Raw genomic sequence first — 11,295 nt, forward strand, 5'->3', positions numbered from 1 at the left:
TATTGCATTTTTTACCAGATCTCTAATATTTATCTTGTGAATCTTCTCCATTACAGGCTATTTCTATGCTCCTGACAACAAGGATGAGTCGGTGTTAGGACTATGTACGGATCCTTCCAATGATAATCTGTATTCAGGTGACACAACTGGAAACATCAAAGTCTGGAACATCAGTGCCTACTGTAGGCATGCTGAGGAGAGGGTAATGCCTATATAACTACTCTTAAAGAAATTATTTGAAGCATAAACTTTATTTATAGTGTCATGAAATTCTAGGAACAATACAATATCGTAATGTCATGTCTAATTCTGATTGTCTATGACTTCTTGAATAGTCAGTAACTAGATATTAATCTACAATCACTGCCATGTTGTAATGAGTGAATATTCATAGACCAATTTCAGTAAAGTCTATCAGGACTGACTTGATCTGGGAAGGAACTCTTAAATTGACATTGTGTCAAATTGAAAAATGTCAAAATAAATGAAATCATAGGTGAAGTTATTTAAAAAACTGCCGCTGTTGATTCATGGCCAGGATTCTTTAATAGTACCGGTAGTTCTTATTGATCAAGCTTAATACATCTTATCAAAATAATAATTGCACTTACAATATGAAGGAATTTTTTTTTACAGAGAATCAAGACCAGTCCTGAGTTAATCAGAAGCTGGCGAGCTCATGACTCGAGTATCGTGAGCCTTGAGTTTGTAGAGCATGAGGATGGAAACTACATTGTGAGTGCCTCCACCGACCAAACAGCCAGACTCTGGTCCACAGAGGGACACTATGTGGGAACATTTGGCCAAGTGAGTATCTGTAGGGGCATAGCAAAAGTTCATTGTCTAAAAAACAACTTAGCTAAATTCACAATAAACACTAAGTAAACAAACAACTTAGCTAAATTGACATAATGTTTATGAAGACTCAATTATACACCCCTCAAAACTGAATGTTGATCCATTTGGATTATCACATACTTTGTATTTATTACACTTGAAATGTAACCCAAATTTCTTATAATTATTAATCATACGAAGCATTTTGATCACCAATAATGTTAAATCCCATCAAAAATCTAATTATTGCTTTCAAGCTTACAACTTTATGTTAAAATTTTGTCTGTGATCCTTATGTAAACATAAATAATAATGTTACGGTACATGAATATTCAAAAAGGATAAAATTTGAATAATCTGCTGTTTGTCAATTTGAAAGTTGATTTCAGAGAGCAATATGAAAAGTGACACAGATGCATTGAGATGTTTTCTCTTATCATTTTTTTTTTTCCTCACAGAAAAAATCATGGAACTTGAAGAACAAGTTAACTTGGGCTCATCCAAAGACTCCTTGGTCCACAAAGTCTACCTCCTCAGGTATTTCGTGTTTTTAAATATGCGGGAGAGTGAAAATAAATCATATTGAAAGGGAGATAACTTGGGCAATAAAACACTTCCCACAATCCTTGCTATTGTTATGCGATGAAAAGTAAATATTGAAGCAGTCTCTCTTTAGGCCCACTCCAGTTGCATAATTTGCCAAGATTGGTATTTGCATTGTTGTTCATATATTGGAATTATTGATTGGCATGTGTAATTACAATTAAAGTGATAGCGGGCTAAATTTATTGCACATGCCATAAAAAGTAATAAAGAAAAAATATCAAGAAGAAAGCGTTTCATCGACGCTGGGAGGTGAATTGGATTTCTGTTGATAAATTAGCGCCGTGTTGACTTGTTGTTAAAGTGTCGTGGATTTAGAAATTTTTGCACACAATGAAAAATAGTTTTTCTCTATGGGGTATGTTTGCTCTGATACATGCATTAGTCAAATGCTCTCTTTTTTTCTGCCAAACTCGGAGCCTAAAGCAAATGTTACTCTGGTTCAACAGTAGGCAAAAATTACAGTCTGCTCAATATGTTGTGGTATTGAAATATTGATTGATGACATTGATATAAACTTTTTATAGTGAAATACAATTTGAATTCTCACGACTTTACTAAACACTTACTAGTTGTTTTATTGAATTTCCTATAGAAACCCTTATGCCAGCTATTATCATGCGCGGATCTAGAGGGGGTCCCGACCCCCCCTGGAAAATGAAAATTTATTAAATTTACATAGTAAAATTATCGCGAAAATATGCCTCGGACCCCCCCTGGCAAACACAGTTATCCTTCGGACCCCCCCCTGGAAAAATTTTCTGGATCCGCGCATGATTATAATGAAAATATACAAAAAGATTGATTTATGCCATTTGTTTCTGTAATAAGTTGAAATAGATAAATGGCTCTGATAAAGTTACATAAATATAAAATAATCGTACATCGTACAAAATTAACAACATTCAATAATGAATTGCATAGTTTAAGGATTGATGAATTAATGAACTTTTTGCACTCGTCATTTAACAGCAGACAGCAGGAAAAACAGGAACCACAGTAAATCAGACTCCACGTCCAGTGTGAAAACCTCGAGCAACGGTGAGCCAGGAAAGGAGGTCTCAGGACCAGTGGTCAACGGAATCTCGCGGGAAACCACACAGAATGGGGAAATGGAAAAATCCAGCAGGGAAAAGGGGAAGGGACTGCATGTATGTATTAGTCTGAACAATTTATCAGGGTATTTTGTTGTTTTGTATACCGGTACTCTTGGTGATTGAGAGATATATTAGACCCTGTTTTGAAACTTGACTGGTAATGAGATACAAAAAAAAGATATGAATTGCACTTTTACTTTGATTTATACATCATTTCAATACACTGTACCTTTAGGAACTTTTCAAATGTATGGTTATGGGTTACTTTGTTTATGATTGGTGTATATTGTTTGATGGTGATGGTATGTAGTGTGTGATTGGTTGGGTTGATTTTGACAGGATGAGGAGGAGGAGGGTTTAAATGGTGAGGGAGAGGATACAATAGACTCAGATTTCAGTCTGGGTATTAGGTCCCAGTCCTTTGCTACAGGCCCGCCAAAAGTTGAAAGATCTCAGGTACACTGTTTATGTCTGAATCTTATGTAAGTGAACATTTGTCAATACAGTCAAACGTAAGTACCAGCAACTAGAGCATCACTCAATATCACAATTACCATGGATATGTGGGAAGTGAGTAATATGTCATAACCAATATTTCTAGGTCCTGTTGAGTTCATTATATTAAGGTTTGACTGTGTTTTGATGAGATATAATGCATAGATGATGGAAAGAAGGAAAGAAACAAAAGGCCATTTTTGTTTAGTAAACTTTTGAGATGAATATATATGCAGAAAGAATGCTCTGATTTTCATAGCAAACAGTACTTATCAGACCCGTATAACTGGAAACTCATGATGATAAAATTCTCATTGACGTTCATTAATTGATTTCATTTGACAATTACAGACATTCCTTGGTGCTAAGGTTGCTCAACAGTTGCAGACCATTAAAGAATCGCGGATAGATCGCAGAATCCGACTCAGCAAAGATGTCAACTTCAAGGACATACACAAGTTTGGCAAGATCTGTTCTCCCTACCGAGCCCTTAATACAAAAGTAAGCTTCAGGTTCATACAGAGATAACATCCGAGTAATCTTTAATTGTCTTCACTGTCTGTTTATTGTAACTTACTGGACATCTTTTCTGACTGAAGTTAAATCCTTTATATGACACAAAACTTAATTTCAGTTGATCATACTTAGCACTGTTTTAAAATTATTAATTTGTACAAAGACACCGTTGTTTATCAATGGACATACAATCATGTCATTTGTAGAACCTGCAGTTTTAATGACTTATCTAAAATCACATATTCTGGTTGCTAGGATGTTGAAGAAATCAAAATCCCAACCATTTTACCAATGAGCCAGAGGATGATGAATAAAGGCTATGATCCAGAGAACATGAACACAGACACACTAAAAAGCATGGACTTTTCTTACGGTAGCCCTGACTCACCCCCTAGTGGCGACCAGACAGGGGAGAGAAGCAAGGACAGAACTCCCATTAAGTCTCAAACAGCGGGCACTCACAGGAAACCAGCCAGACTGGCACCACTGAAGAAGACCAATACTGTCATGTGAGAGAGAGAGAGAGAGAGAGAGAGCTGACTACTAGATTACAATGAAAGATATTTGACCAGGTACACACCTATGTTTGTGAATATACATGTACATTTAATACCACAATCTACGCATGAATTTATGTAAAGTGTACTTGCAAAAACAGGGATGGACAATTTTCAAGTACTGCTGGATACAAGTTTGTCATATTTACCTACAACAATCTTGTGGTTTTCTGACATTGGTTGAATTGTTGTTAGTTTTAAGTGCTAGTCACTGCCAGTTCCCATTAATCCATCTACAATTTAGTTGATAAAATTGTATTGAACTTATCATATAGATATATGGATAAAAAATAATTTTGAATACAAACGTGTAAATTTTGGGTTTTTTTGACAGCCAAGACAAAAAAGTTTTATTTCAATCAAACAATTAGGGGAATGATGATGCTGATAATGACTGATATTTTTTTTAAAAATCCAACTAAACTGGCGCGTAAGGTATGAAAGAATTTTTTTTTTTTTTAAATGCCCATTGTCTTTCATGTAGCACATTGTGATGTTATAATTTATTAGCTACATTTTAAATATTTTATTGAGAACGATATTGTGATATTTTTTTTTTGTTCTGCTTTTCAGCAATTTTTACTTGCTGAGCATTGCAGTATATTATCTACTCTAGACATTTTTTTAAAAAATAAAAATTGTTATAAATTGGTATGTTTGTTTTATTTTGATTTATCTTGGACTATACAGATTAATTAAACTTTACTTGAATTTTTTGAAATTTATAATACTCAAAGAATGATTCCTTATTCCTACGATGAAGTCGTAGGAATAAGGAATCATTCTTTGAGTATTATAAATTATAAAAATATAAATATAAATATAAGTTGAAATATCTGTTGAAAGTTAAAATTGCAGTCAAAACGGAGGTGTCAAAATATTTATTATGATTTAATCTCAGGGAAACAACATCAAAAAGGGTTTGAAAGAAAAGAATTTTATTATATTTGTTGTGTTCCATGTTAAGGAAATACTAGACGGGTAATAATAGAAGTATCCCATTACTCCTTTAGTTAATACAAACTTTTTTCACAACTAGAACAAGTCGTACTAGTCAAGCATTTAGTAATATAAATTCTAGTGAAAATACTTATACAAGTGTACAAGTATCTGCATTTGAATACAGTGTTTTGCAACCTTCTAGGTCTTTCAAAATTAGTTATGTAATGGGAGTCAAACTAAGATTTAAAACATTTTTCTAGATTATTGTTTACAAAGTCATGCAATCATTTCATTACTTCAACTTAGTTTTCTAAAATAATTAAAATAGTTATTTTTTTTTTTTTTACATGTGTACAACTTAAATTAGTGAAAGTATGTTTTTATTAATAATAATTTAAAAATAACAACAAGAGGCCCATGGGCCACATTGCTCATCTTAACAAATGGAGTCATAATATGAAATATCTGTACAATGAAGTATAATACATGTAGATCCTGTTTAAAGAAAAATCCATTACCCCCCTTGGATATTCGCATGTTTATAATCAAGTCCCATTTCCAACAGGATGCTTTTATAGTCAATAACATGTTGAGCATTGCATTCTCAAAAAGATCCTAAAAATGTTTACAAATGGGATATAAATCCAAATAAATCTCTGAATTCTTATGCCACCATATTTTAAGAATTGCATGCTTAGCATATTTAAAGAACAAATTGATTTACATGCCAGCACCCCTAGAGTTAAAACCCTTACCCCGGGAGCCATGAAATTTATAATTCAGGAGAAAGCTTTATAGTCTTTCTAAATAAGCAGCTAGTTTCTATTCAGTGGCAGTAAAAATAATAAGATTAAGAAGATTTTTAAACATAAAAATTTACACTATCTGACCATTTTTGCCCCAACCTAGAATCAGAACCCTTACCTAGAGGGAAATTTACAATTTTGGTAGAGGGCTTTATGATCTTTCTTTATAAATAATCAGTTTCTGTCAAATAACAGCAAAAGTAAAGAAGATTTTTAAACATTACTAGACTTTGACCCGAGCGTGCACGGGTTGATATTGCATATTGGACATTTAGGTAATAGGTACATCGACACACCGTATTATTGACATTTACATAACAAAGCTATAAGCCTACAATAATGCTATTAATTTCCCTATACTTTCCTTAGTTTGAATAATCTGTGTCTCGGGAAAAGCCCTCACCACAGTTAGAATGCCTCCCTTATACCCGTATGTAGCCATCTTCACTAGCCAAGGGTTTTCGGTCCACTTTGCTCCCCATAAACGGAGCAAAGTCGACCGAAAACCCTTGGCTAGCGAAGATGGTATGTAGCAGAAAATTGCAAAATCGCTACGAAACGATTTTGGAGAAAATTTATTAAGTTGCCTTGAAAAAGAAAAATAGTCAATTCATCATAATAAACCTTTTATGAGACTGTAAATACCTTTCATCTCAACATTTTAATCTATATAATAGAAGAATTCAACACTTTTTCACCAATGTACACATATTTTCTTTGCTACAGAGACAATACACGGAACGCATTCTTTCATAAAACTGGGTCCGTAGGACATAATTCATTTTTACGATAAAACATATTCTATCTTCACTCTCCTAAGAAATATAATGCGAGTTTTTTTGCATGTTATCAAATATTTTTTTGTCATCACGATAACAAAAGTAAGTACTTGTACTTAGTTGAAATGTATATTTGTTATTTTATACTTTCTCTCATAAGAAATCATTAGTACATATTATATATGAACAGAATATATAGCAAATTTCCCATGAAAATTTACCCATATTTGTATTATCATCTCGAGTTTATTCATGCAAATATGATATTGTGGAAACATAAACTAAAGATCCTGTTAGCATGAATGCATTGCGCAAGCGCAAGATTGTAAAATCCAAAAAATCCAGATGATTTCCGGGATTTTTTTTAGGTATTTTCGTTGATTATTAATTAGCGAAGCTTAACTGAGAAAAAATAAAAACAAATTGGTAATCTTCAAGTACCAATGATGTTTAAAATATATAAAACAAAATTTCGGTATTAAAGACCATAAATTAGAGTCTATTATTTTAATATAGTAGTTTAGATTCTCATTTAATTTAGGACTATTTGACCATTTTGGCCCCATCCTGGAGTTTAAAGGTCTATATAACTGAATCCAGTTTTAACTTTTAGATGTATGTATAAGTAGAGAATTTAAGATTTTTGAACAATTAAGAGAAAAGCTGTTGATGTGCATGACAGTAAACCGGGTTTTCTTTTGTGGAATTTTTCAACACTGAATTAAAAACACTACCTATCCAGAGAAATGGGGTACTCTATTTGCAAATTATTTTGCCAAAAAATGACTTAGTTCAACAGCAGGTATTTTTTCATACATTATCAAAAATCAAAATTTAAGTAATATACATAATTATATAGTTCATCTCTGATATATGTATAATTGATTTGCAAAACAACAACTTCCTTTAATCTTAAAAATTGTAGGAGAAGTTATCCATGCAATAAGGGTTTCCAATATGCAATATTATGCCAAAAAAATAAAGAGGACAAAAGTTCAACAACTGTTTTTTGGTTTTTTTTTATAAATAAAAAAAATCAAAATCTAAGTAATTTGCACATCTCTCATAAATGCACAATTGATCTGCAAAACAACAATTTACTATCTTGAAAACTGCAGGAGGAGTTATCCGTACAATAGGGATACCAATTTGGCAGCCGCTCACCTACCATTTTCACCATTTCAATATGCCTATTTTTCCTTTGGAAAACCCGGTTAAAAATGGTCAAATATTGACAATTTTGAGGGGCAAAAGTCATGAAATTTACAATTTATGTTCCCCTTACCCCAAAGATGCATCAAACCAAATTTGCAAAGAATTGGCCAATGGCATGTAGTTTCAAGAAGTTAAAAACGTTCATTTGTTAACACATGCTTCATGATGATGACAGACGAAAAACAATTGCAATAGGTCACCTGATTGACTCGGGTGACCTGAAAAGTTTTCATTTTGCATGAATATATAGCAAGCCATGAAGACTACAAAAACTATAAATTAATTAAGCTTGTAGACCTTGATTTCTGAGGGTTTGCATGTAAGGTACAAGCCACTTCATAGACAGACTTGGCTATTTGATAAGACATTGAACCCTATGATGGACTCCCTTACCAAAATGAATTGTTTGCGGCAAACTTGCAGCAAACTTGCCGCAAATTTTCGGCAAACTGATTAGTTTACCAGAAAACTTTAGAACTTGTTTGCCGATCTTTGCCAGTAGTAGCGAACTTCTGGTAAACCTCTTATATTTTGCCAAAAGTTTACCAGACACCCAATTATGTTTGCAGCTTCTTCGCCAGAAGTGGCAAACTTTTGGCAAACACCTAAAAATTTGCCAGAAGTTTATCACAAACATTTCTTCTTTTTTCTCTGTTTGTTTTACTTCGTGAGCTTGCCAAAGCTTTACCAGAAATAAGACTTATACAATTTCATTTACACATTCAGCACAAATTTAAGACTGTCAGTTATAATGAATTGCTTTTATAATTTGTGTATAGAGAAAAAATAAATCTAATTAATATTTTTGGATTTAAGTTTTATTCTAAGATAGTCTCGATAAAAATATTATTACGAAAATAAGATCAACTTTAATCGCATGATGCTTCATAATGAACCCCCCCCCCCCGACCCCACGTATTACGTGAACACCAACCTGTCTGTTCTTTTGTTATGCTATATTTTTTTTTCCTACGTTCAAATATCAGTCAACTTGGATTTGAGTATATAAACCGCTTGATGTTGAATCATGTAGATTGAAGAGTTTTCCGTAACGTTATGCTGTTCAGTGTTTGTTTCTACTTTTACTTTTGTTTCAATGTTAAGCTACGCGCGCGCTGATTGGTCGATCAATAGCTAGCCGCCAATTTTCACATTCGATGCTGCCATGTTGTCTGCCATCACCGAGATGGTAAAGTGAATGAAAATAAGGGAATAAGGCTGTGCACAAGGTAAAAGAAACATTGTCAATGGAGTGTTTACTTTTGGAAAATCCACGGCTAAACAGAGGACGAATATAAGTGAATGAATCGAGTCTCAACACCTATGGCCACTGCATGCACCATCTGCATGATCATGAGCACGTTTTTGAAAAAGTAAGTGAAGTAATGAAAACATATTCGTTGAATGGCAGTTTAAACAGTTATTGGAATTTAAAACGAAAGACTGTGATCTTTTATAATGAGTTTAACAGTATAAGGCCGTCCCTATGACAATGCGGGGTGTCGAATCGAGCAAAACGTTCGTTATTGACATCGTTGTGATGCATGAACAAATGATTAAAATTTATTTAAACAACGCCAAATTTAGGAAATTATCATTACATAGTGTAAAAGTACATTTCATATGATTTACATTTTTATTACTTAAATAAAAGAATTCATGTTCTACTCGCATAGTCAGAGTTAGAGTAGGCCTAGTGCAAATTTGTAGCTTTATATAGATTTATAGATTGAGTAAGTATATGATAGGCTAACTTGTTTTAATCTGAAAACAATTGTGTTTATATGAAATCCATTTATCTTCCCAATAGGTGTCTGCCCTGGTGACTGGGTTACACAGACCTAAAGAAAACCATGCGCAAAAAAAAAACCCAATGATTTTATGATCAAATGATGCAACCAAAAAAGAGTGAAGACAGAATTTGTGCAAGACTTACGTAGAAAAGCATATAAACAACAGTGCTGAAGTCTGACCATTCCATTGTGGGCATTATTGTGATATTCGGCTATTTGTGTGATATTGTTTATGTGTGAAATTAAATCGGAGAGCACGTACAGGAGACCGTCATAAAAAAGACATCGAGAATGCCTTAAAGAATCCGTGATTAATTGTAACATGACCAGTGACCGTGCAGGGCTTAATTGTGAACTATCGGTAAAAGTATCGACCTAATTTCCGAAAAATATGGTATATGGTTTGAACTTCGCTCATTGTGAACGTTTGACAAGTCCATCTGTGCATGCATGTTGTGATCAAACTGCATTCAAGTTTATCGATCTGCAGCAACAAATCATCACCTATCGGTTGAGTACCATTTGTCAAATTTCAATATGGTTTGTTCATCAGTTTTGTGTTTATTTTTGAAATTTATAAAATGTGTAAAATTTTAAGTTAATTACTTGTGTCCTTTATCTCTAATTTTGCTGCAACTGTTTAAGTTAAACAACATCTTTGTCAATCACCAGTAGAAGTTATTTGTTAATTGATTGAAAAGCATAGTACATGTATTAGTAACTCAATATTAAATGATTATTAGTGTTTATTAATTGTTTTTCTTATGTTGTAATATCTTAAAGTTGCTATGTCTATCTGTAAGCTTGCGGCAAATTTGCCGCAAACAGTTTGCCGGAAGCTAATTTGCATACGAATTCTGAACTTGCTGCAAATTTGCCGCAAACAGTTTGCCAGAAGCTAATTTGCATACGAATTCTGAACTTGCCGCAACTTTGCCGCAAACAGTTTCCCAAAAGCTAATTTGCATACGAATTCTGAACTTGCCGCAACTTTGCAGCAAACAGTTTGCCAGAAGCTAATTTGCATACGAATTCTGAACTTGCCGCAAATTTGCTGCAACTGTTTGTCGCAAATTTGCAGCAACCTCTCTGCAAATTTGCGGCAACTGTTTGCCAGAGGCCTTATATTTTGGTAAGGGCTGGCAAAAGACAGTTTCATGTGTATTCGGTTGGGTTAATTCTTCTTAAAAAATAATTGTTTTTAGACAGCAAGCTTATTTTATTGGGAAAATATTGTGTCTTGATCAGGACCATAGCAAAAACCCAACAGCATATTCAGAAAAAAAGTACTGTCCAAATTCACAGTTGCACTAATACAACTTAGTACAACATCCTGTTGCGATGTCACTCAACACGCTGCCATGCAAACATAACTTCACACAGCTTTTATAATCACATTCAGAATTTCGATGTGTTAGCACAATGGTGTATAATGTGCATGTGATAATTCAACATTAAGGCAACATGAAAATTTGGAAAAAAGTTTGCACAACAAATAATGCATGGTATAATTATTTAAATGCGTTAATAGTGGTATATGTTGTGTGGTTGGGTTAGCAAGATGGTGTGTTGTGCGAGGTTATTTTAGCACAGTGCCCCAAGTTGTGTGAGGATGCACAAGGCAACAGCATTTTATGTAACATGCAGCACACTAA

The 11,295-nt window shown here is 33.6% G+C and overlaps 1 protein-coding gene and 1 long non-coding RNA gene across 9 annotated transcripts in view; both read left to right on the top strand.

Moving 5' to 3' along the window:
• LOC105334665 (cilia- and flagella-associated protein 337) overlaps positions 1–4,759 on the top strand; it is a 37,462-nt gene extending 32,703 nt beyond the window's left edge. For 7 of the 8 annotated variants that reach the window (XM_034457100.2, XM_066065713.1, XM_034457103.2 and 4 more), the window contains 7 exons: positions 57–202; positions 637–807; positions 1,296–1,374; positions 2,413–2,591; positions 2,877–2,993; positions 3,384–3,533; positions 3,804–4,759. In XM_034457100.2, coding sequence (XP_034312991.2) covers positions 57–202; positions 637–807; positions 1,296–1,374; positions 2,413–2,591; positions 2,877–2,993; positions 3,384–3,533; positions 3,804–4,061 — 1,100 coding nt within the window. In that variant the 3' untranslated portion in view covers positions 4,062–4,759. The remainder of the gene's footprint in view (positions 1–56; positions 203–636; positions 808–1,295; positions 1,375–2,412; positions 2,592–2,876; positions 2,994–3,383; positions 3,534–3,803) is intronic. The other variant, XM_034457102.2, reaches the window with a different exon arrangement.
• A 3,469-nt stretch (positions 4,760–8,228) lies between these two features.
• Positions 8,229–9,719, top strand: LOC136270253 (uncharacterized). Its single transcript, XR_010708010.1, has 2 exons — positions 8,229–9,220; positions 9,658–9,719. It is a non-coding gene; the product is annotated as an uncharacterized lncRNA (long non-coding RNA).
• Positions 9,720–11,295: the final 1,576 nt, after the last annotated feature.

Source organism: Magallana gigas, chromosome 7 (assembly GCF_963853765.1).
Source record: "Magallana gigas chromosome 7, xbMagGiga1.1, whole genome shotgun sequence".
In the NCBI taxonomy this organism is placed as follows: Eukaryota; Metazoa; Mollusca; class Bivalvia; order Ostreida; family Ostreidae; genus Magallana; species Magallana gigas.